This window comes from Pogona vitticeps, chromosome 4 (assembly GCF_051106095.1).
Source record: "Pogona vitticeps strain Pit_001003342236 chromosome 4, PviZW2.1, whole genome shotgun sequence".
Lineage (NCBI taxonomy): Eukaryota > Metazoa > Chordata > Lepidosauria > Squamata > Agamidae > Pogona > Pogona vitticeps.
Genome location: NC_135786.1, coordinates 2,125,611 through 2,150,473, shown reverse-complemented (window position 1 = coordinate 2,150,473; position 24,863 = coordinate 2,125,611). Strand labels below are relative to the sequence as shown.

Below are 24,863 nucleotides of genomic sequence, written 5' to 3'. Positions count from 1 at the left end.
GAGGGAGTTCGTAGTTAGCCACAAACCACAAACCATCACAAACAGCTGTTTTTCTGGTTCATCCCCATCTCTGATTGGACCTCATTTGACAGAATGACACCAAACGGCAAACCTCCCTGGTTCCCTGTTGCTTCCTCTGGGGCCGTAAAATAGGAAGTCAACCCTGAAGCTTTTAGAGGCTTCTTGGCTGCTTGCCTTCACCTTGTCGCTTTTGTCTCTTGCTTATGCTTCTGGGAACCAGAGTGAAACCACCAGCAAATCCTCCCATGGCTTTCTCCCAGGTGCTCACGTCTCCCAGTCCTGTAAACGGAAATGAAAAATCAGCTGCGCAGATTCAGAAACCCACACTGCCATTCCTGAGACCAGCCAGAAGAGGGCCCTCTTCCCCTATCCGATTTTTCAGTACAGGTTGGCTTTTCCATTCAAAAAAAGTAAAAATAAAAAATGCTGTTGCGTTTTTTTAAAAATAAATATTTGAGCCTGCACGAGGGAAATTTGATAAGAGTCTGCATCTTGTTTAATTTGTTTGTTTAAATTAATTGTCTGTTGGAACGAAGATGAGTTACAGCTCTTTTAGAACAGGGCGTTTGTTTAAGATTAAATTAGTTCAAGCCGGGGGTTTGACTCTGAATCCCTAGAGGTTATGGTGTGGAGTCACAAATGGCTAGAAGGGCGAAACAAATCGAGCCTGAAATCCGTCGAGGAGAAATAACAGCTAAGCTGGAGCTGCCCTATTTTGGGCACATCACAGAAGAGAGAAAGACTCACTGGAAAAGGCCATCATGCCAGGCAAGGTGGAAAGGCAGCAGGAAAATAGGAAGAGCAGACGTGAGATAGATTGACTTGCTAAAGGAAGCCACAACTTTTGAGTTTGCAAGAGCTGAGCAGGGCTGCAAAGATGGGATCTTTTGGGAGTCAGTTAAGTCAGTTAAGTTGAAGTCCAAGAACATCTGGAGGCCCAAGGTTAGGGACCACTGCTCTAAAGGAGGGCATCTTCCTTCATGAGCCTGCTTGGGTGTTAGGATCATCAGGAGAGGCCTTTCTCTCAGTCCCACCACCCTCACCGGTGGGGACACAAGGCAGGCCTTTCTCTGTGGTTGCCTCCAGACTGTGGAACTCCCTGCCACTGGAGGTCAGGCTGGCTCCATCTTTGCTGTCCTTCTGCAAGCAGGTCAAGACCTTTCTCTTCAGGCAGGCTTTCCTTTAAATGACTGGTTGGCCAAGGGGAGCTTTTAAAGGGACTATTTTAGTCAGTGTTTTACTTGTGTTAATCATATTGCTCTTAATATAAGTACAGTATTTAATATAACTGTTTACTGCTTTTTAATATTTTCAATATTTTAATATTGTAATAATTTATTATTTGCATTTAACTTCGTTTCTTTTAATACTGTGAGCGGCCTTGAATCCTTTAGGAGAAAGGCAACCTATCAATATTTTATATGAATAAAATAAATAAATGGATATAGAGGCTTAAGTAGGCAAGGGGGAAATTAAGATTGCTTCTCATGAAGCAAATGCAAGAGCCAAGATATTTATTAAAACGTTTAATCAGCATACATCAACATGAATCAATAATGAAGCTTTTCAGAAAGCAGCACAGGCAAAGCAGGCTAATATATTGCAAAATCCGAGCGAATGGGACGGTAAAACCTGCTGCTACCGATCCATTCAAAGCCCCCCCCCGGGGGGGCGGGACAGAAAGACCTCTCTGTGGGTCGTCCAGGTGAGAAAACCTCAATTGTTCTGGGGCCATTGGGGGGGGGGGGAAACACGCAGACACACATCGATTGGTAAATTCTGTTTGCTCTCCTTTGGGAAGGAGACCTGCCAATTCTCCCTTCAGTCTGGACCACACAATAGTTGGCCCAAATCAGGCTTTTTCACATCAGAATTTGGAAAGTGTCTGAATCTGGTGCCCAGCCCCAGCGGGTACGACCGAATTCAGGTCTCCCCCCTCTTTGCTTCTTGAGATTTCTCCCACCTTTCATGGCAGAAGGATGGGCAGATACAACCTGGTTCTCTCCAGATTTGAGGCTGCGACAACACTTCCAGAAAGGACGGGGGTCACTTGGCAGCAAAATGGGTCATTCAACGTGATGCCAGGATGGCCAGTGTTTCTAAAGCCCACTGGGGTTTCTATTGTCAGCTGGCCAGGGGCAGGAGACTTCCCGGCTACTGGCGGTGCTGGGTTGAGATTAGGTAAAGGTAAAGGTTCCCCTTGATATTTAGTCCAGTCGTGTCCGACTCTAGGGTGCAGTGCTCATCCCCATCTCCAAGCTGTGGAGCCAGCGTTTGTCCGTAGAGCGTTTCTGTGGCCACGTGGCCAGCTCGACTAGACACAGAGCGCCGTGACCTTCCCACCAAGGTGGTACCTATTTATCTACTCACATTTACATGCTTTCGAACGGCTAGGTTGGCAGGAGCTGGGATGAGCGACGGGAACTCCCTGCATTGGGTGGATTCGATCTTGACAGCTGGTTTTCCGACCTTGCAGCACAGAGGCTTCTGCAGTTTAACCTGAAGCGCCATCACGTCCCTATAGGAGGGAGTTGAGGTTAAACCTGTGGCCAAAACAGAGCCACTGGAGATGCCCTTAAGGCAAGGACAGTATCATTGCCCTGGTGGTGCTGGGGAGGCTTCCTGGACACCTCAGTGTTGGCTCACTGATGCTTTTTCGGGGAGCAAGGGAAGGCAGCCCCAGTGCCTGCTTTTCCCCCCACAGGGTGAGAGGGTAAGGGTGCGCCAACCCAAGTGCTGCCAGTAGAGACAGGAAGCATGGGCTGGTCTGCAGGCTGGCGGCTACTCCACATCCCACTTTTAATGCCTCGAGGCAGTGTGGATAAACTGTAAATAAATAACTAAATACTGTAAATAAACCTGAGTTCAATCCCGATACACTCAGGTATCTGGAACCTTCCATTTTTCCGAGGTCGGTAAACGGAGTTTCCCAGCTCATGGGGGCAATGCGTAGCCTGCATAATTCAGTTATAAACCCTGCAGATAATGTGATATATAAGCAGCATACTTTTAAAATGGGACCTATCAAACCGGCAGTTTTGTGACTAGGTTCAGATAACCAGCAGTTTTTTTTTTCAAAAAAACAAAACAAAAACAAAACCCTTACTGTGGGTGATCTGAAATGTGTAGTACCTGTCTGAGAATAGATGAAGCTATTGCACTCATCTGGTGCAGAAGTGGAGAACTTCATTCAGTTCCTTTTTATACGAATTTCTTCATTTAGGGGACGAACATGGTTTTTTCACCCTTCTTTTAAATGTGCGATTCCTTTTTTAGAACATGAAAGTGGGAGAAAACATTTATTTTTTTCCCATTTTGGTCCCACAGACTTTGGAGGGTGGCGTCCCGAGAGCTGAAGGTTACACCCCCTTGAGGGACCATCTTTCTGAATATCATCCTCTTAGACGCTGCTATTTCCGATCAAACCTGCCCTTGGCTGGGAGATATAAAGGCTCTTGGAACTGCCAGGGCTGCAGACAGAGATAAGAGAGTCCCAGGGCGCTCGTTGCGCGTTGTCAAAGCTGCCCAGGTAAGAGCCGTGTAACTTCTGCCACCAGCTGAAGCGGTGGTTTTCTCTTCTCCCTGTGCCAAGTGGAGTTGAGTTCTGAAAGGGCAACTCAGAGAGCCAGTGACTGTTTCCTTTAGGAGATCTAAGTTGGATTGGTTGGGGCAGGAGGGGGGGGATTGATATTCCAGCCACCTCCGAAGTTCTGGTGGCTCAAAACCTCTTACCCTTTCCGTGCCACAGAAGGGGCCGGTGGCATTTGGATGCTTCCCCAACCAGCCCAAAAACTGGGGATGATTTTGTTTGCAGTTGTGAGACAAAAAAAAAAATCTTATTTAAGTTCTGACTGAGGAATTTTTCAGAAGAGCAAGCTTGTTTTTTAATCTTTTCATTTCTGGAGTCATATCTTTAAAAGCTCCTTCCTCTGGAGGTGAATATCGGAGAAGTGCTGTGCCTTTAATGATATTTTAAAAGTGAGATAGCCATCTGACGAAGCTGGCTTTTTCCTTTCTCTTCAAAATGAACCAACTTATTTAAAGTATCTGCCTTGCAATAACACCCCCCTCCCAAAACAGGTCCCTCTTTTCTCTATCTCTTCTGCATCTGGAGATGCATCTTTTAAGGAACTGCTTCCAGAATCTTGGGCTTTCCATGAGTGACTTGGGTGCAAGAGGCTTCTACTTTTATATCTTTTTGTTTCTACTTAAAAAAAGAGCAACTTGGAAAAATACATCTCCTTGACTATCATCAGGAGCTCTACAGGAGACAGGAAGGAAAGGGAAGAGATCACCTTAGAGCTTCTTTTCTATGTTACCTAATGCTTGTGTTGCCAATATTATTTGTGCTGTTTATTTACAAATTTATGACTATCAGTCTTCAGGCTCTGTAAAAGGTAAAGGTAAAGGTAAAGGTTCCCTTGACAATTTTTGTCCAGTCGTGTTTGACTCTAGGGGGTGGTGCTCATCCCCATTTCCAAGCCATAGAGCCAGCGTTTTTGTCCAAAGACAATCTTCTGTGGCCAGTGCAACTTAGACACGGAACGCTGTTACCTTCCCACCAAGGTGGTCCCTATTTATCTACTCGCATTTGCATGCTTTCCAACTGCTAGGTTGGCGGGAGCTGGGAGAAACGACGGGCGCTCACTCCGTTGCGTGGATTTGATCTTACGACTGCTGGTCTTCTGACCCTGCAGCACAGGCTTCTGCGGTTTAGCCCGCAGCGCCACCACGTCCCTGTTCAGGCTCTGCAGGCATCCTCAAGAGACTATGATAACGTGCTCTGTATGGAGGACTTGGAACAGCATCTCACATGGCAGAGAAGGCCAATACAAGAGGGACCATCCCTCCCACACTGAGGACAAATACAATCTGTCCCCTGTCCAGCTCCCTGGTTTTGCTGGTTTCAAGACGGCCTCTTTGCCTACAGTGCCTCCTTCACTTTAGAAGATGACTCAAAGATGCTGTTCCTTTTTAGCATCACCAGTTGGAGCTGTGTAAGACTTTTTCAGAACCTCTCTGTTGTGTGTGTGTGTGTGTGTGTGTGTGTGTGTGTGTGTGTGTGTGTGTGTGTGTGTGTGTGTGTGTGCGCACACACATAAACACACACACACAGAGAGAGATTGGGAGAGAGAGAGCCAGCACCTAGCCATTCAGCCATGTCCTCTCTTCCAGAAGAGGTTCATTCCGGGGAACGGATTCTCCCCTCTCCATCTTCTCTTTCCCTTCCCACGAGGTGGTTCTGAGTATCATTTGTTCCATTTTATCTCCTTCTATTTGTTTGTTTTATGTACAGGCCACCTTTCTCCCGATAAGGGGACCCAAGGCAGCACACAATATTAAAATTTATTTTCCATTCTCTCTCTCTCTCTCGTGTTATGGAGACAAACATATTTAAAATCATAAACTCATTGAAAGGGGCATTGAGTCCAATCCCTCACCTATTCAGGGCATCCGTTCTTGCAACAAACCCTGACAGAAGGCCATCCGGTGTCTGTTCAAAAGTTATTAATGAAGGCCGTTTCCTTCATTAATGAGGGCTCCACTTTCAGTAGCTCACATATTTCATACCAAGGTCTCCTTTGTTTGAAGCTGAACCTATATTTGGGGTTTTCCCTTCATAGCAACGTGGAACGGATTTGTTCTGTCATCCGTTGTGTTTCACCAGCCAGTGATCAAAACCTAGGAACACCTCATGGGGTGTGTTGACACAGCCCTCCGGGAACTGTGTCAATGCACTGTGCCACAGTGCCTTAAACATAACTTGTCTGGTCTGGTTGTGGAACGTTAAGCAGGATACAACCTGGCTGGGAGACCACCAGACAATTCCAGAGATCTTCAGATAAGGCTGGAAAGGGGTCCTGCCTGGGACCGGCAGAGCTGTGGCTGCCCACCACAGCTGACCGTACTGGTCCAGGTCAATCAAGCCTCCGAGTCAGGATGAGGGCTGCTTCCTCTGTTCCTACAAACACAGGCCACCCCCCCCCCCTCTTGAAGCGATAGCCCTCCCTTCCCACATATTTGAATTCTTGGCCAAAGAGAAAGATAACGTTCCATCTGTTTCTGGAGAGGATCAGTCCCAGTGATGGAAATTCAGCAGCAACCTGACACTCTGCCAGCTCAAATGAAGCCTTCCTGCATCATTTTATCCACCTGGGTCTGAAAGAGACCACCGGGTCACTCGTTCTACAAATGGGATGGGAGCAAGGGTTTTGGTGTTTTCTTCCCCCTCTTTAGGTCTCAGTGTCAGAATTAGCACATCTAATGGACCAGAAATCACCTCGGCTGAGTCTGCACTGAATAAATGAACAATGCCTGTGCAATGGATGCCAGGGTTACAGGATTTCGAAGGCTGCAATTTAGCTCTGGTGCTTCCCAGGTCTGTGAAAGAGACGCGTGCCAGAAAACTGTATTTGACGTCGCTCTCGATCAAAGGCTGATGGGTGGCTGAGCTTCCTCTCCTTCTGGCTAATCTCGAGGCCTGGCACTGAGCCCAGCTAGGTGTCGATCAAAGAGAGAATGAGACAGACGTTCTAGCAAATTAAAATCTCATTTAATATCACCACAGACACCCACGGAAAGGGGGATGGTCCCCAACAATCAAGGAGTTTTCCGGTTGCAATTGAAATCCGTTTATTCTGCAACGCTAGATATTTAAGGCATGCCTTCTCTTGTTCTTTGGCTCATCCTGCAGCAATGGAAAGTGTTCGTTTTGAAGGCTTGCCCAGAAACGCTCCCACACCCTAGCCAAACTTCTCATCCAAAGAGATTTTCTGAATAATGAGCCTAGCTGACTGTCGGTTTAGCCCAGCTTGGTTGTCTACACCAGAGGTGCAATCCAGGCCTCCCAGGGAGGAATGTGAATCTTTCCCCTTTTTTGGTCCTCGTAGGTGAAAGCAACGTGTTTCAAATGTTTTCCCTTAGTAGGTGAGATGATGACAAACTAGTCTCTCTCTCTCTCTCTCTCTCTCTCTCTCTCTCTCTCTCTCTCTCTCACTCGCTCGCTCGCTCGCCCCCCCAACTCTTTTTCATTATGACGCTTCTGTGCAAAATATTTGCACCAGGTTTTTACGGAAATAACTTGTGTTCTGTGGGGAACACCTTGCGTTTTGCACAAAATGCAATGGCTCCTTTCTGCAAAGTACACCATTTTTGTGCTCCTGCTGCTCCTGATGGCTAGCTCAGGGGTTTAGGTCTTTGGCTATCTGAGGTTAGGTGTTCGATTCCCCACTAGGCCTCCTTGAAAGGAGTTGGACAATCATCCATCAGGTCCCTTCCAGCTCAGCAGTTCTAAGATTATTCATTCATTCATTCACTCATTCACTCATTCACTCATTCATTCATTCATTCATTCATTCATTCATTCATTCATTCATTCACCACTCCCATAAGTGCTGCAGCATTACTCTGGGGTGGAGGGGTGGAGAGGTTCACATTAAAATACACAGTCATCATAAAAATAATATAATAAAAAAAAATAAAATGAACTAACCACAGGAAGTCAAAAGGTGCCAGAGTAAAGATAAAACTAAGCAAATAAAATAAAATATGTCATGAAAATAAAATAATAATAGTACCTGGATGGAGATTAAGATCAGCCTCAGCTCAATTAGGGACTGAGTGGAAAGCGCCCCTGAAAAGCCACGTCTTCGGATTGCCTTGTGGATGTCCACAGGGAAGGGAAGGGAAGGGGTCAGCCACAGCTCCTCCGGGAGGAGGTGGTTTCACCAAGAGGACCTCTCGTAGAAGGTTTCTCTGGACCGCCCTGCCCCCCGGTCTCTGCCCCTCCAGATTTTTCCCCTTCCTCCTCAGCCCTTGCTCATGCTGCCTTGCCTTGGTCTCTTTCAGAGGACTCCGTGGGGATGAAGACCTTGACCGGGGCCAAAACATGGCACCTCGCCCTCTTCTGGACCTTCCTGGTTCCATCACAAGGTCTGCTCGATGGTCTCCTTGGTTCAGGCGGTGGAAGTGGTGGTGAGTTCAAACTCTGACTCAGGAGACCCCTCTCAAGGAGTCCATGCCTGGTTCCTTGGGCTTAAAAGGCTGGTTCTGATTTTAAGGGATCCGCAGGGTGGCCCCCTCCCTTCTATCCTTCCTCCAACAGCGGAAGGCCCGTCTTTTCAGGAAGGCTTTTAACAATTGTGACTCAGTCACTGAATGCCCTTTTGAAGTTAAGATCGGTTTTAATGTTTATTTGCTTTTAATTATTCAATTATATTTTAATCAATGTATAGTTTAATTGATTTTAACATCTAACATTGTGTTTTTAGTTCTATTCTTCTTATTTATTTATTTATTTATTTTTAAACTATTAAGGGTAGGGTAAGGAATACAGAAGGTAAAGGGCAGTGGAGGGGATGGAAAAAGGGTTTTGAGGATAAGAGAACACCAAATATATAATCATCCAATCTTTTCATATTAAGTATATAAGCATATAAACTATTCATTTTCCAATAAGAGCTCATCTTTATATTTCTTTTTTTAACTATCTGATTACCCCCCTAGCTTTCATATTGGAATTATGTTATAGTTTAAATCTAAGTTATTCCAACACCATCAGAAAACCAAGACCAGTTGTGAAATACATCCCCTCTTTCACTCTCCTTTTGTCTTAGAAATACATTCAACAGGCCTAACGTAGTATACATTTAATTCACTTCTCCCATTTTCTCAATGTGCTTCTTTTGTTTCTTTGACTCTGTTTTCTTCCATATTTTGAAAGGGAAAGACACATTCAGAGCAGTAGTTTGATTTTGAACCTCAGTTTTTTCTAGCTGCTGTAGCTACATAGCTAACTGGGTGACACATCATCCCCTTTATATTGTCTGGTATGGCCCTCAATACACACAATTCTGGCATTTCTTTTAACTGTGGTTTAACATCTGATATTTTCTCTTCCTTAAAATCTTTGATTAAGTCTTCGATCTGATTAAGATGCTCATTTACCTGCTTAAATCCTGTCAATATTGTCATTTGAAAAGTAACTTGCCATTCTTTATCTGATCAAGTCTCTGGCCGTTGATCTCTAGTTTTCCCGGGGAGCAATTCCATCTTTCCAGTATGTATGATCTGTATATATAACACTCTTTAGCTTCCACTATTTTATCAACAAACCAAACCCCCACTTGATACTTTCTCTCCCCCCTTACCCAGATATTATAGTATATAAATCAACCTCTCGTCCAATGCATTAAATTACAACTATGGCAGTATTGTCAGAGAAGAACAAGAAAACCAAAACAAAGAGTCAATTCAGTCAGCAAACACAGGAAATGAGTCTCTCTCTTAGATGTTGTTATATTCCGTCAGACTCTGTCCAGGTTTTGTAAGCCGGTCCGTTCAGTCCTTTGTCTCGCTGTTGATTTCCAGGTCGTTTCTTTTTCCCCCAGAGTTTATTCCCCCTTCACCCAGCAAGGCTCTGTTATCAAAGTGCCATTCATCAAACTCCTCAGTCTATTCAGTTTAAATTGCATCGCTCTCAATTCACAGAAAAAGAAACCCAGCTCAGTTTTTTAATCAGAGTCCCACACAGTCTAATAAGGGAAGAGGAAGAAAAACGTCCAGTGTGCACAACTTTCACCAAGTTTTAGTCCCTTAAAGCCTGTCCAGTGTTAATTTCTCTGGGATTTTTTTTCACAAAAACACCAGCTATTTCTGTCTCACTGTTCTCTCAATTTGACCTTGAGCCAGCTTGCTGAAAAAAGTTCTATTCTTCTTACGATCATGAGCCGCCTTGGGTCCCCTTACTGAGAAAGGCAGCCTATAAAACAAACAAACATGCATCCTCATCCTCAACATGCATAACTTGCGTAGTGCTCCCCAAAGTACGGAACGGGTCCAAATTTGAACGGGTGGATGATGGTTTTTGGTCATTTTTGCAAACCAGGACTTTCAAAGTAAGTAAGACATACTGTATAAGGTTTTACCAGTTCCACACATACACACACAGTGACTTTCCATGGCTAAGCGGGGATTCGAACCCTGTTCTCCAGAGAATTAGTCCATCAGTCTATCCACTACACCACACTGGGAGTCAGTGAGCCCTGCTAGACCGTAAATGATGAACAGGTTGCTTTTTGGGGAGGAGGGAAAATACTTGAGAAAACCAGTGTGTGATGCTTTCCCTTCTCTATCTTGGCTTAGCTGTCCTGGGAAGGGGGGTAAGTTCCATTGTACTTTCACTAACCCGTACTAATTCCAAGAAGAAACCTGTTAAGTTCCACATCGTACGACTTGAAAATCCAGTTGAAAATCATCCAGGTTGGGCTAAGGGTGGAAAGGGGAAATATTTTTTCTTCACAAGGAAAATGGAACCAACAGTGATGTTCTTCTTGGTACAGGAGGTCTACTTGGGACAGGAGGTCTACTTGGTACAGGCATCGGTGGCACAAAGGGTCTCCTAGGCACGGGTCTCCTCGCCTCCGGAAGTACAGGTGGTGACTCTGGCAAAGGCAAAGATACCGACAAAGGTGGACTGCTCGGTACAGCCATCGGTGGTGAAAAGGGTCTTCTGGGCACAGGTCTTCTCGCCTCTGGAGGTACAGGTGGTGACTCTGGAAAAGATTCCGACAAGGGTGGACTGCTCGGTACAGGCTTACTTGGTGGAGGTAGTAGCGGCGGAGGTGGCCTCCTTGGTCTTGGTGGTGGTGGAGGAGGTGGTCTCCTTGGCGTTGGAAGTCTTCTTGGCAATACAACTGGAGCTTTGCTTGGTGGTGACTCTGAAAAGGGTGGCCTGCTTGGAGGAGTCCTTGGGGAGAAAGGCCTCCTCGGTGGTGAAGGTCTACTTGGAGGAGTCCTTGGGGAGAAAGGCCTCCTCGGTGATGAAGGTGTACTTGGAGGAGTCCTTGGGGAGAAAGGCCTCCTTGGTGGTGAAGGTCTACTTGGAGGAGTCCTTGGGGAGAAAGGCCTCCTCGGTGGTGAAGGTCTACTTGGAGGAGTTCTTGGGGAGAAAGGCCTCCTCGGTGGTGAAGGTCTACTTGGAGGAATCCTTGGCAAAGATGGCCTTCTTGGTGGAAACTTACTTGGCCTTGGAGGTCTCCTTGGTGGTGGACAATCCAAGGAGCCTTTCAAATGGTGAGTCAACATGGATGAGTGGGTATCTGTTAGGATGGGGTACAAAGACAGGGCTGAAACCTAAGGTCCTTTAGATGTCAGATGCCAGCCTCTTCAGCATTGCTGGTGCTGAGATTCAGCTCTCTCTGGCAGGAGATGCAGAAAATGGTAGATTGGAGGAGGGCTAATGTTGTCCCTTTCTTCAAAAAGGGCAAAAAAGAGGAACCTGGGAACTGCAGGCAAGTCAGCCCAATGTCAATCCCAGGGAAAATTCTGGAACAAATCATAAATCGGTCATTGTGCAAGCACTTAGAAAACAATGCAATAATAACTAGAAGCCAACACAGATTTATCAAGAACGAATCCTGCCAGACTAATCTGATCTCATGTTTTGATCAGGTAAACTCCCTGATAGACGGAGGGAATGCTATAGACATAGTATATCTTGATTTCAGCAAAGCTTTTGACAAAGTGCCCTATGATATCCTGATTAGCAAGCTAACTAGATGTGGGCTGGATAGACCAAGCGTCAGGTGGTTATACAATTGGTTACAGAATCATACTTAGAGGGTGATGATTAATGGACTCAAGTTACAGGAAGCCAGATTTCAGTCGAATATCAGGAAAAATGTTGTGTTAGAGCAGTACAACAATGGAACTCATGACCTTTGAAGGTGGCGAGCCCTCCAACGCTGGAGGCATTCAAGAGAAACTTCGACAACCACCTGTTGTATCTGCTTTGACTTGGATTCCTGCCTTGAGCAGGGGGTTGGACTTGATGGCCTTAGAGGCCCCCTTCCAACTTCACTAATCTATGATTCTATGGTTCCATGAATTCCTTCAGACAGCAATCAGAATGGTGAAATGTGACCTTCAGGGCTAACCATTATAATAAAGAAGCTATGCCCACACTTGGCCAACAAAGGAACAGGGCACTACCTTGCTCATGTGTAGACCAGTTTTTCCTTCCTTTGCGTCCTTTGACCACAAGACTAAGACTGGCCTGTCCGCTGAAGGACCAAGCTGGAGCTTAAGACCTTCCCTTGGGACTCTTACTCAAGCACCTGCACCAGAGCAGTGGGTGTCTACCAGGGAAAGGACTCTGTCAGTCCTTAACACCTTGACTAAGGTATCCTGTCTTCTCCTCAGAGGCTCTCCTGTCACCTACCCTGAGGTAATTCTGGCCCTAAAGACTTTTCTGAAAAATTTCCCAGGCTTTCCAGTGGGCCCCATGTCTAGTTAGTTTGACTGTCTTTATGATGCTTTACTAATCATATATCTCTACTCAGCATTAATTGATACAAACCCTTTTGAGTAAACTGATTGTCTCGCATGCTGGCCAACTCAGTTTTTCTGTGGGGCAGGTGCGTGTAGCAAGGTCTCCAGTGGAAGGCTCAGACTCCAAGCAGGAGCAATACGAGAGGGCCTGTACCTCGCTAACAAACTGCCTATCCAAGGGGACCTACGTCCAATCCTGGGGTCCTCCAAACAGGACCATGACCGAATCCTTCCTGAAACCCTGGAAAACCTGTCAAAGCCGGCGTTCAGATCACTTCAATTATTCCACCAGATGGCAGCAAAGATGCCGTTAATGGTTTCTTATATTTTTGTTGTTTTTACATTACTCTGCTTATTTTGCTAAAAAGATAATCATTTAAAATTTATATTTTCTTAAATTGCATGCACATAGAGATAAACTGCTTGTTTAGACCACATCTCTTATAACAGATGATTCTGTGATTCTATGGTTCCATGCTAGTATTTCGAGATATTGACCAAGGCCAGATTATGTGTGTTGTGTTGACAAAAAAAAACCCTGTTATAATTAATAGCAAATATTGAAGAAATCTGTTTAAAGACACTGCTATAGAAGTAGCTTTATATCAAAAAATAATAGAATGTTGGGAGACAAGAGCTAGGCTTCTAAGGCAATACCAAACAGAAGAGAAGGATATAAATAAGGTACATTTTAAAGAAGGGAGAGGAGAGGAAGAGGAAGACAGAAGACTAAGCAACATGAATGACAGCAATGAGCTTGTAAGTAATTTGAGCGGGCTGCTGTCATTCTCTTGGGTAAGAGAACCTCTTTTTGTATGTCAATGTAATAATGCCTTAAGGCTGTGAAATATATTCTTTACATTTCAGAATGCAACTAAAATATCTTCTTCTGACTATATTTTTTATTATTAATGCGTCTTACCTTTTTGGAGTGATAGATTCCTTGTGTATAAAATATAGATTAAATAAAAACGTATTGACCAGTATCAGCTTCCTATTTCTGAGTAGGTAAAGAAAGACTGCCCCTGTAGACAATACAAACCAAGGGTCTTACCCGCTACCTCCAGAGCACATTCTTACATTCCCCTTCATCATCTCCCTTTATCTTCTTCTCCGCAAAGGTTTAATGCTTTGAGCCTCGAGATTGTCCGAGGATCTTGGAAGGTCTTGCCTGGCCCTGAGATTGTTCTCAACCTGCAGTCAAAAGTTTTGGCTAATTTTCCAGGGTGAGTTAACACAGAGAGGTGAACCTTTACTTCATATTCTGTTTGTTCTGAGATCAACATGAAAAGGGCTGAAAAGGCATCATCAGGCTGTTAGAGGTGGAAGGGTGCGGAATTCACATTCACTGCTTTGACCCTTGGTGTTTCCAGACTAAAGGATCCCAAGAAGCGCACCTTGATGTCTTGGGGAGAGACTATTCCTATGCTAGGGAAGGCAGCTGGCTGATGCACTTCTTGTCTGACTTGCTTCAAGGAAGGAAGGAAGGAAGGAAGGAAGGAAGGAAGGAAGGAAGGAAGGAAGGAAGGAAGGAGATGGAAAATGGAAGGAAGGAAGGAATGATTTGCTTGTTACTAAGCTGCATTGTTAATTCCCTTTGTTACTGGAGAATCCTCTACATCCTGTGCAAATAGTATCACCTCAGCTCTGCAGAACATTCACCAGAGCAGTCCTGAAAAACTGGCTATTGCCTCATGCCATGTCATAAGGGTCAATGACACAAGCATCCCCACCACCGGGCAGGGTCACTTTGGGGCCTGGGCATGTGGCCAGTTGAGTGACCAGTGGTGCAAATGAGGAAAACCACAGTAGAAATTGGTCACTCATGGTCATTATTTCTCTCTCCCTGCCCCCACCCCAATGGGATTTGGTCTTCCTGTTTTCATTTTTCTGCATTTATTTACACCTTTTCCCTACCATATGCATTCTTGCCACACTTTCTCCACTGGCTAAAGTTTGTTTATAAAGGCGCCTCATGGCATGGTGGTTATACTGCAGTAGAGACTCTGTTCACAACTGAGTATGATCTTGATGGGCTCAGGCAGCCAGCTCAAGGTTCACTCAGCCTTCCATCCTCCTGAGGTCAGTAAATGGAGTATCCAGCTCACAGTGAGTGAGGATGTCTTGCCTACATAATTTAATATTAAACCACAGAGAGAATGCTTTAAGCCCTGTGGGGTGTCCTATAAGCAGCACACTTTGCTTTTTGCTTGTACCTATTTTGGTTATGTGCTTTGGCTTATATTTTCCAACTCCAAACACATTTAGCTGTTTCCATTTTGAAAGCACACCCCTCCTGGTTTGGTGCATACGTCATTTCTCTGAACCGGATTCTGAACCTTGCATGCGCTCCAATTCCAGCTCACCCGTATATCTGTCTGCAGGGGTAAGAAGGGCAAGGATTTTGGAAACAGGGAAGTTCGGTCCTATTAACAGCTTAGAAGGAGGGAGTGCCGAGAAGAGGCAACAGAGGCGAAGCGCAGCAGCTGTAACCTAGCCATGGGTTTTGAGCAGCGACCGTCTGGGTACAGAGGCATGGGGGCAGGGAAATGGCTCCCCATTGCTCTGCACATTTTCCATACCAAAATTCTACCCATCCCAGCAGCTGTTGTGGATGCCTTTTTTGTTCACTTAAGTCAGGTGGAATCTTGTTTGGGAAAGAAAATGGGCTCCTCCCTCCCCGGCAAGTGGTCTGGATCTAGGCTCATCTCATAACTGACCGCTCCATTTTTGGGGGGGGAGTGGGGGATGTCGGGGCGCTGCTCACAAGCTTCCAAGTATGCTCTGTGGTCTGCCCTGAAGGGACTATGACAAGGTGTTCCACTATGTTTTCACTGCTCTCTCTCTCTCTCTCTGTGAGTGAGTGAGAGAGAGAGAGAGAGAGAGCAGATTTGGAAGCTGGATTTCTAAAATCAGAGTACAGTATGCAGTATGTTGCCTGTCTGTTCTCAAACGAAGCCCTGAAAGATTAACGGTCAGTTCAGTTTCCAGCCAGGTGCTCCTGGTGCTGCTCCAGCACCAAAGGTAAAGTTTCCCCTTGACATTTAGTCCACTTGTGTCCGATTCTAGGGTGCGGTGCTCATCCCCATGTCCAAGCCATAGAGCCAGCATTTGTCTGAAGACAGCTTCCGTGGTCACGTGGCCATCACGACTAGACACGGAACGCTGTTACCTTCCCATGGTGGTGGTACCTGTTTATCTACTGGCATTTTTACATGCTTTTGAACGGCTAGGTTGAGGCTCCAATACTTTGGCCATCACATGAGAAGAGAAGACTCCCTGGAAAAGACCCTGATGTTGGGAAAGTGTGAGGGCAAGAGGAGAAGGGGACGACAGAGGATGAGGTGGATGGACACGGTCATTGAAGTGACATGAATTTAACCCAACTCTGGGAGGTAGTGGAAGACAGGAGGGCCTGGCGTGCTCTGGTCCATGGGGTCACAAAGAGTCGGATGCGACTAAATGACTAAACAACAACAAACTGCTAGGTTGGCAGGAGCACCAAAGGGTCCCACTTAAAGTCTGATAAAATGGCCAGTGTTCTTTTCTGCCCAGAAAGATGATGCCAAGGCTGTGTGCGCCCCAAGACTGACAGTGGGGTCCCTGAGCCCTCCAAGCACCCTCACCCGGTGTCATCCTTTGCTTGCCTTTGCTTCCTAGGCTGCTCAAGTTCCTGAGTGGGTCCTCCGTGGAGATGAACATCACCTCCCACCTGGCCATCACCCAAACCAAGCCTGGAGATCTGCGACTGGAGCTGAAAAATTGCAAAGACCTCATTGGTGGCTTCACCATCCAGCTGCCGAAAGGGTGAGTCTGGAATGGCGCTCGTCGGGTTGGCGGAGAGAGGCGCTGACGAATGGCCAGGTGCTCCCAAACAGGCTCTTCCTTGTCCTAATGGCTTATCTAATCTATGAAATCTAAATGTCCTTTTCGTTGGGCTGGATCTGTTGAGTGCAGAACGTACAGTCGAGTTGTTTTCCTTTCTATGCAGGTCAGCGCCATGCCCTTCTCTTCCTGCTCTCTCCCACTCCCTGCGACGGGCAAGGCGTTTTTCTCACCTCGGCAGGTGGTGAGGGCAAAAACAACCAGAGAGAAGACCCCCTGTTTTCTCCTTGACCTTTGTGAGGGTGGCTCCTTCTAAATTCCATCCCCCACTGTCCCCCAATGCCTGGGTCTTCTCAAGCACCACGACTAGACCTTGAAAAAGACACCATTCACAAAATCGGATTCCTGGAATAATGGAGCTGGATGGGGCATCTAAGGCCACAGAATCCAACCCCCTGCTCAGTACAGGAATCCAATGGGAAGTATATCTGACAGAGGTTTGCCCAATTTTCTCTTGAAGGTCTCCAGCGTTGGAGTGCTCACCACCATCTCCTGAGGTCATGGGTTCCATTGTTGTACTGCTCTAACAGTTAAGAAATTTTTTCTGATATTGTATCAAAATCTGCCTTCATTTCACTTGAGCCCATTGTTGCATGTCCTGCACTCTGGATAGATTGAGAAGAGCTCTTGCCCTTCCCCTGTAGGATAGCCTTTCAGGTATAAGCAGCAAGCAGCATGCTTTTATCCTATCTCCCCCCAGTCTTCTTTTCTCAAAGCTAAACATGCCCAATTCTTTCAGCCTTTCCTCCTAAGGCTTGGTTTCCAGCCCCCTGATCCTACTTGTTGCCTTCCTCTGAACTTATTCCAATTTGTTAGCATCCTTCTTGAAGTGTGGTGTCCAGAACTGGACATATTCCTCAAGGTGAAGCCTAACCAGTGCCGAATAGAGAAGACTAGCACCTCAAAGTGGAGACTATACTTCTGTTAATGCATCCTAAAATAGCACTGGCCTTTTTTTGTAGCCACATCACATGGTTGGCTCATGTTCAGCTTGTGATCTACAACAATTCCAAGATCTTTCTTGCTTATAGTATTGCTGAGCCAAGTATCCCCCATCTTGTAACTGTGTGTTTGTTTTTTTTCCCCCTCAGGTGTAGAACTTTACATGATCCCTGTTTGTTTTCAAGTTGTTGCTTTCAGCCCAATGCTGGAGCCTGTCATGAAAGGGTGACGACTAGATCTTTGTATCCCAAGAAGAACAATATTAAACATTAAAGGACCTCACAGGACACATTAGGAAATGCAAAATCAATATACTTTATTACCTATTGATTACAATTCTTTTTTTTAAATTTTTTTATTTATTTATTTATAACTATAACAAAAACAAATCATATACATAAAACATATACACTTACAACACAATAACAGTGTTCCCCACCACCATATACGGGACCTCTTGCCATATTCTTCTTTTTCTTCTTCTTCTTCTCATTCTTCTTCTTCTATTGTCCTCCTCTCCAGAACTGCATAGATTCTTGATTTGGAGCTCTCCCTTTTCCCCTTATTAACACATATTCCAAAAATTTGCCCCATATTACATAAAAATTATTCTTTTTCAACTCTCCTTTCTTCATCTTTAAATTACAAGTTAATTTATCATTTAATGCTATATTCCATATTTCTTTATACCATTCTTCAATTTGTAATTCAGTCTTTAATTTCCACTGTCTAGCAATAATCAATCTAGCTGCTGTTATTAGATTAGTTATCAATTCTTTAATCATTTTGTCATATTCCACGTTCTCATATATTGATAACAAAGCAATCTCAGCCTTACATTCTATATTTTTTCCACAGATACAACTTAATTCTTTAAAAATTTGTTTCCAAAAACTTTGTACCTTTTCACATTCCCACCACATATGAAAGTATGTACCAACTTCTTTCTCACATTTCCAACAGACATTCGGATGACTGGTGTTAATTTTGTTTAATTTTACCGGTGTTAAATACCATCTTAAACTAAGTTTTAAAAAATTTTCTTACTGACATCAATCTTAAAATCCTCATTTTCCATATCCTCCCCCATTCTTCTTCATTTATTCTTTTCCCAATATCTTGTTCCCACACCAATTTCAATCCTTCTTTCTCACTTTCTTCTTCCTCTAAATTAAGAAGTGAATAAATTTTACTCACTGTACCTTTTACTGAGTCAGTCATCTGACAATTCTAATAAAAGGGGTTTCATGCATTCAGCACATTCACACCACATACATACTCACCAAAGAGAGAAGAATTCTTTATTTGCATCGCTCAAGTTCCAAAAAATGTAGTTGGTTCCAAAAGCCTTTTGCTCTCAGCAGACAAAATTATAGTTGCCCGAACCATCTTTTTATATTCTTTTTGTGCAGTTTGCTAGCTGGGTATGTGCATTAGCTCTTTCTTTGTTTCTGGTTCGGCATGTGCATTAGATATTTCTTTGTTTCCCCCTAGATATATGGTCCTTATCATGTGTTGTGAAGTATGGAATGCTTAATGGGTCTCCCCTCACTTAGTGGGCAGGTGTGGAATCTGCTTGCTCAGGAGAATCATCGTACTGGGGTCTTCTTAACCCCGAGTTTGCTCCACTCCCTCATTTAGCAGCATATGTTTTTTGTCAACTTACTGAAAGCATAGTTCAAAACGTTCAGTTCAAGAGTTGAATTTCTGGCTGATAGCCATAAATACAAACCCCCATAGTTCCTCTGGGTTCTGTTGGTCTCCATCTTTGTGTCCTAACTCTCTCTCTCCCTGATTCTTCACCTTATTCCAGGCCAAACATGTACACACCTTACAAACCTACCAAGACCTTTTTGGATTTTGTTTCTGCCTTCTGTCCTTTTTGGAGGAAAAGTCCCTAAACCATTGAAAGCTGTGATTCTTATGGGGTCGTTTTTACAAACTGACAGCCCTTTTTAACTATTGGAGCAATGAATCCACCCTCCAGAATCTGTTTTTTCCTGCCTCCTTCAGAGCGCCATGCACCCCCATTCTGCACACCTTTTATTATGAGCCCTTTCCTTTTCTTCCTTTTATCTTGTCCTCAGGAGTAGAGATGTCCCTCAGGAGTGACAGGGACATAACGAGAGCCACCGGACACTTAGGTGTGCACTTTTATAATCACTGATGCACAACTGACCCCTCTCCCCGCAGGCAATGTGTGAAACAGTCATTGTGACCAGCAAGGATGCTGGACGATGTACATCCTCCAAGGTCAAAATGGGAAGTCCATGGAGAGTTTGGGAATTCCCATATATGGAACTCTGCTCAGATTCTCTCTGCCTTTTTTTTCCTTTAGCCTCCTGTCAAGCCTACTAAATGGTGTCATCAACATCGCCTTCCGCACCATCCTGCCTACGCTGGTGAGTGGCTCATTGTCAGAGGCTGCCAGCAGCCAGAGAGAGGAAAGCAAGTATGCGTCTTCGCAGCTTTCTCTAGAACAGCCAAAGAGAGCAACAGGGCAGAAGGACAGCTGGGCTGGGACCCATGGAGGCCTCCCGGGACCAGCTCAGGTTACCCAAACCGGACAGTCCAACGCCCCAGAAGGAGGCCCATAGTGGCCAATGAGTGCCAAGAATCGCCTCCCTCACACTGTCCCCTGCAACCGGTATAGAGTTATTGGCTAATCGGAGCTTAGGAAATCTATGTCTGGGGGGCTACAAATTCCAGGATTGTCCAGCCAGAGTGACATCCTATTCCATGTTTTCCCCCCTGTTCATGGGCTGCACAGAAAAGAGGCCGATCTTGAGCTTCTCTGCTTCACACAAACTATGCTTAGAAAGTGATCCATCCGCCTTGTTTTGGCTCTCGTCCCTCACTCGGGTGTGTTTTTACCGGCTCAGGATCGGCTTGGGGTTCTAAGCACAGGTGTCTGGGATTATATATATATTTTTCCTCCTCCTCCTCCATCCGTGTTTCTTTTTGTGCTGTGTCTTTCAAAGCTTGAGTTTGTGAGCAAGCCGTGACCTCTTCCTGTGGCTCATTGAATTCCTCTGGGAGCCTTTTTTCAGCTCAAGGGAGAAGGGCATCCTTGTCGGCATTTCTACATCTGTTCTGAAACCTCCCACCTTCAATGCTGTAGGCATCAACACCATTTGAAATGCAATGACGAAAAGTTCGCTAGAGAGTTTCCCGCTCTTATTTTTACCCCCCCTCCCGGTCATGAGGTTGGCCTCTGGCATTATGCTCCAAAAGGCAAACTTCTTCCTAGTGAAGAATAACCAGGCTATCCTTCTCTTTGAGCATTCTGTTCACTGACCCACAACCTCTAGGTGCTGGTGAACATCACACCATCCTTGAGCTCTCACGTGCTGAAGCCTTTCTTCATTGCAGGTGTGCCCTCTGTTTCAAATCTGGTTTGGTTTCATCAACATACAGCTCCATATTCTCAATGGTAAGCCGTGTGTGTGTGTGTGTGTTGGTCTCGATGACCTTATAGGCCCCCTTCTAACTCCATGATTCTAGGATTCTATGAACTTAAGGGTCCCAAACATTCATTCCAAGTGGTTTTGGCCAGGAGTTCCATCTTAGATGGAAGCTAGGAAAGATACTCTCTGCCCTGGAGGCATGGCTTTAAAGTTAGGAAGAAGCAGATTAAAGGCTTCTACCTCCCTTGGACATTCTGGGCTTGCGATGGTTGGGTAGGGGGAAGAGAGAGAGAGAAAGATAAGGGGCATCAGCGACAGACAAAGACATGCATAAGAGAATAGTGAGGAGTGAAAGGGGAAGAAGGGAGAGGCAGAGGAAATGAGGGAATGAGAGAGATTGAATGGCCGATGTGTTGACCCACCTCCTACCTTTTTCTCCTGCCTGTTCAGATTTTGTCTTCCTTGGCCTCCTTGGGAAACTCCACACGGCTCTCTCCAGTGTGCCATTTTCGACAGGACAGTTTTCGGAGTTAGATTTCAAGGTGCGTCCTCCCTCTGTTTTACCATATTTCCTCTGTCTCATTGATTGTTTTGTGGTTGACATCTGTTAAAAACCACACGAATATTTTTAGGTTCAAGGGGAGAAGAACTTGAGATTTATTTATTTTTTAATGGAAAGATGAAGGAATGTCCATCTGGGCTCTGACGCTGGAGGTTTTAATTCTTCAGCATCTGGCTTGGAATCTCCGTAGGTTCAGCGGTGTTATCGATAGACTTGAGTGACCAGCTCTTTTTTCCCCTGAAGGGCTCCTTGTCTTTCATTCCCAGAATGGAAAGAGGCAAAACACCATCCTCTCCATTCTGGGAACCTGTTAACTTGTGCCAGTACAAACTGATGGACAGATTTCATTTAGATTCATTATGGAAGAATTTGTCCCAAAAAAATCAGAATGGTGATGAAGCAGTTTAAAAATTCAAGTATGGAAGAAGACAGACAGCATTGAGAGGTGCACACACACACACACACACACACACACACAGAGAGAGAGAGAGAGAGAGAGAGAGAGAGAGAGATCTTATGCTGGGAACTCAATACTCCCCACTGTGCCTCTTGCAAGCAGAGCCAGCCTGTGGAGCCTTGGGCCAGCTGCTGCTTGGTGGTCCCAGGGCACCCCCCCCCAGTTGAAGGGAAAGGTAAACCGCTTCTGAGTATTCTCTACCTGGAAAACCCTGAGTAAGGGCTGCCATCGGTCAGAAATGACTTGATGACCCACGATTATCAGTGAGCTGGCTGGATAGCTCAGTGAGTTACGTGGGGAGTTCAAATCCCTGCTGTGCCTCCTGCAAAGTAAAGCCAGCCTGTGTGGCCTTGGGCCATCTGCGTTGTCCCGGGGGGGGGGCAGAGAAAGGCGGTGGTAAACAGCATCTGAGTATTCTCTATCTAGAAACCCTGAAGTGGTCTGCATAAGTCAGAGTCACCTTGACGGCACATCATGATTATATTAAGATGTTCAGGGAGTGATTTTACCCATGCCCTGCTCTCTGGCTGAGTTCCCATAGCCAAGAGAGGCTTTGAACCCAGGTCTTCAGAGTTCTAGTCTGTTGCGCCGTCCACTACATCACACTCAATGTCTCCCTCTTAAAAAACCAACTGTCTCCCTATATTCATGCTATTATGTTTCTTAACATAAATGTCAGGAAACAGAATTTTGGGGGGGGGTCTTGCTAGTGAGGACAAAGGTATGGGTTGATGGTCTCCATTTTGGGAAGATGTTTCTGCTCTGGAGGGAATGTGGGAATCTAGAAAATATGCCTGGAAAAGAATGGCATGCTTCTTCTTTCCTCCTGTGTCACACACTGTCTTCTCCTTCCCCAGGATAAACCATTCCCAGGCGCTTTCCTTGACTGGCTTCTCAAGTGTAAGTTTTCCTCTCCTTCCTACTGTCTAAATCAGAAGGGAGGCAACCTCCAGAGGGTATGGACTACAACTCCCATGCTCACCCCACCAGTCAGGGATTAGAGAGGTTCTGGTCTCAAAGACCTGGAAAGTGTGTGCTGCTGGCCGATCCCAATGGGAAGGATCCGACAGAGCTTAGAAAAGTTTCTTTCTGGGATGATTGCTCCCAGAATGCCCTAGCCAACATGGTGAGCCTCAGGAACTTTTCTTCAAGTGGCGTCAGAGAATCAAGCTTTGACATGACAGGGCAACGAGGGTTAGTCATTCATGCCTTGGCCCCATTGACCCAGATGGAAGGAAACTGTGGGGGAAAAGGTGATTCTCACAACCAAAGGTGGGTTGCTAATCCGATGGCACCTGACCAGGCAGTCTTCTGTTTCCCCAGACATTTCCATCATGGCCACCATGTTGGAAAAAGCATGCATACATGGATAGCCCATGGATTTAGTCTTTAGCGTGTAAGCTTTCTCTCCCTGGGTAAGCCCATACTTTTTGCCAAATATTATTGCTTGGAGGGGGAAAAAGGACTTGTCTTTTTGCTGTCACAGAGGAGCAAATATTCTTCAGGTGGTTGCCCCATCCTTTTTTTAAAAAAACGGACAGCATGCCCTGAGGAGTCGAAACCTCCTTTATACAAAATGACACAGAAATGTATGACTATTCAATTATCTCCGGAGAACAGAATGCATAGCATGAGACTTACTTGATGATCCCTACGTAGAATTCCTCCGTGCTAGGAAGAATGGGTTTCCAAGGGGTAAGTCCCCATCCGCGACCTGCAGACCCTGGGGAGGGATGAATTAGCATGAGGTGTGTGTGCTTTCTGTTTCTGAGGAGCTGACACGACACAACAAAAGACTTCCACTGCTCATGCCAGGCTGATGTTTGAGCCTGATCAGAACAAGGGTAGAAGGTAGCGGCAGAGATGGAGGTGGATCTACCGTGTATTAACCCGTTTGTATCTTTCTAGTCGTAGGGTCGATCGGCAGCCGGACCTCAACCTGAACTGTTCCTTAATGGGTAAGGGCTGCTGAAGCATTCTGCTCTTTCCATACCAGTCTTGAAACCCTGAAAATCCCTCCCACCTGAGGACCAGGCAGGGCAGCGGTGGTTTTCGCAGGAACTGCCAGAAACGGAGTCCCCCTGTTCACCTGTCTACTCACCTATCCAGGCCCAGGTTTTATTCTCCAGCAGCACCAGTTGCCACCTTTCTGCCAATGTTGGCCCTTCTGGAAGTTGCTGGCCCCACCAAGCGGCCACTGGAAACAGCTGGGGCCATAGGTCAGATCAGAGCTGTGTTGGATTCTCCTGTCCTTTGCCTAGCGCTTAAATCATGGGAACACCTCCTGCTGGCCTGGTATCATTTAGACAGAACACAGATCATCCAATTCATTCTCCCAATGAAAATGGGGAGCAATCTCGGCTGAACTTAAATTCCATCCCCTTTCTGCCTCCCCTCCCTCATCCTGTCCTTATTTTGAACCCGAATCTCACTTGGTATCCAAAGGGCACATGATAGAACAAGGTTCTTCCTTCTTGAGGTCAGAACTGTATAAGAACTGTCAAGATGCCCTCACTTAATGGTAATCCTATTTTTTTTAGGATAAACATAGCCAGGGGCTCTTTTTGCCCTTTTGCACCTGCTGATTGTCTTTCCAGGCCTACGGTTCTCTTTGTGATGCACGTCTGGACGATATCCAGTTGAGCAATAACCTCCCTGAACTCATGTAGAACTGAAATGCTGAAATAATGGACATCTTTTCTACATCTCCAGAATTCATTTCTTGTCCTTCTGTCCATGGCAATAACGAATATTGTGTTTTTTAAAATGGTGGCCCTCAAAATATCAGGGGGACACATTGCCCTTTATCTTATCTATCCTAGGCCAACCACGTTCTAAAAGCTTAAGAACCGAGAGCGTAGTTGCCGTCTTGGTTTCAAGCAAGAGGGCCTGGGTTGGATTCTGAGAAGCTCAGGACTCAAAGAACAGAAAGCTTCCCATGATCACGGTAGAATGCTCTCCTCGTTGCTTCTTGACACTCCAAATGTGACTTTTAGGTACAGTTTACTGTGTGTCTGTATATTTTGTCAGACTGTGCTGGGGAAATTGGAAATGAAATGTTGCTGTGTCAGACTGTGTTGGGGACACTGGAAATAAAATTCAGTCTAACAATAACAGTAATGTATTCTTGAAGGCTTTCACGGCCGGGATCTGATAGTTGTTGTAGGTTTTTTGGGCTGTTTGACCGTGTTCTGAAGGTTGTTCTTCCTAATGTTTTGCCAGTCTCTGTGGCTGGTATTTTCAGAGGACAGGAGTCAGA

At 45.5% G+C, this 24,863-nt stretch overlaps 1 protein-coding gene across 2 annotated transcripts; it reads left to right on the top strand.

Annotated features, from left to right (window-relative positions):
• Positions 1-3,290: 3,290 nt before the first annotated feature.
• On the top strand, positions 3,291-24,718 carry LOC140706435 (uncharacterized). Of its 2 annotated transcripts, none has more exons than XM_078393138.1 (11): positions 3,291-3,550; positions 7,870-7,995; positions 10,380-11,094; positions 13,473-13,577; positions 16,012-16,158; positions 19,517-19,580; positions 20,551-20,611; positions 21,036-21,127; positions 22,462-22,504; positions 23,513-23,562; positions 24,145-24,718. In XM_078393138.1, exons 2-10 carry the CDS (start codon positions 7,884-7,886, stop codon positions 23,545-23,547), a joined length of 1,374 nt encoding a protein of 457 aa, XP_078249264.1. In that variant the 5' UTR covers positions 3,291-3,550; positions 7,870-7,883; the 3' UTR covers positions 23,548-23,562; positions 24,145-24,718. The 2 variants fall into 2 exon arrangements, with proteins under 2 accessions (XP_078249264.1, XP_078249263.1); XM_078393137.1 differs by having other exon boundaries at positions 10,362-11,094.
• The last annotated feature ends 145 nt before the right edge of the window (positions 24,719-24,863 follow it).

Excerpts from the sequence above, each read along its gene's own strand:
- LOC140706435 (XM_078393137.1), top strand. The coding sequence starts at position 7,884 with ATGAAGACCTTGACCGGGGCCAAAACATGGCACCTCGCCCTCTTCTGG. Across the intron at positions 11,095-13,472 it reads TCCAAGGAGCCTTTCAAATG|GTTTAATGCTTTGAGCCTCG; the intron begins GTGAGTCAACAT and ends TTCTCCGCAAAG. Across the intron at positions 22,505-23,512 it reads CCTTGACTGGCTTCTCAAGT|TCGTAGGGTCGATCGGCAGC; the intron begins GTAAGTTTTCCT and ends GTATCTTTCTAG.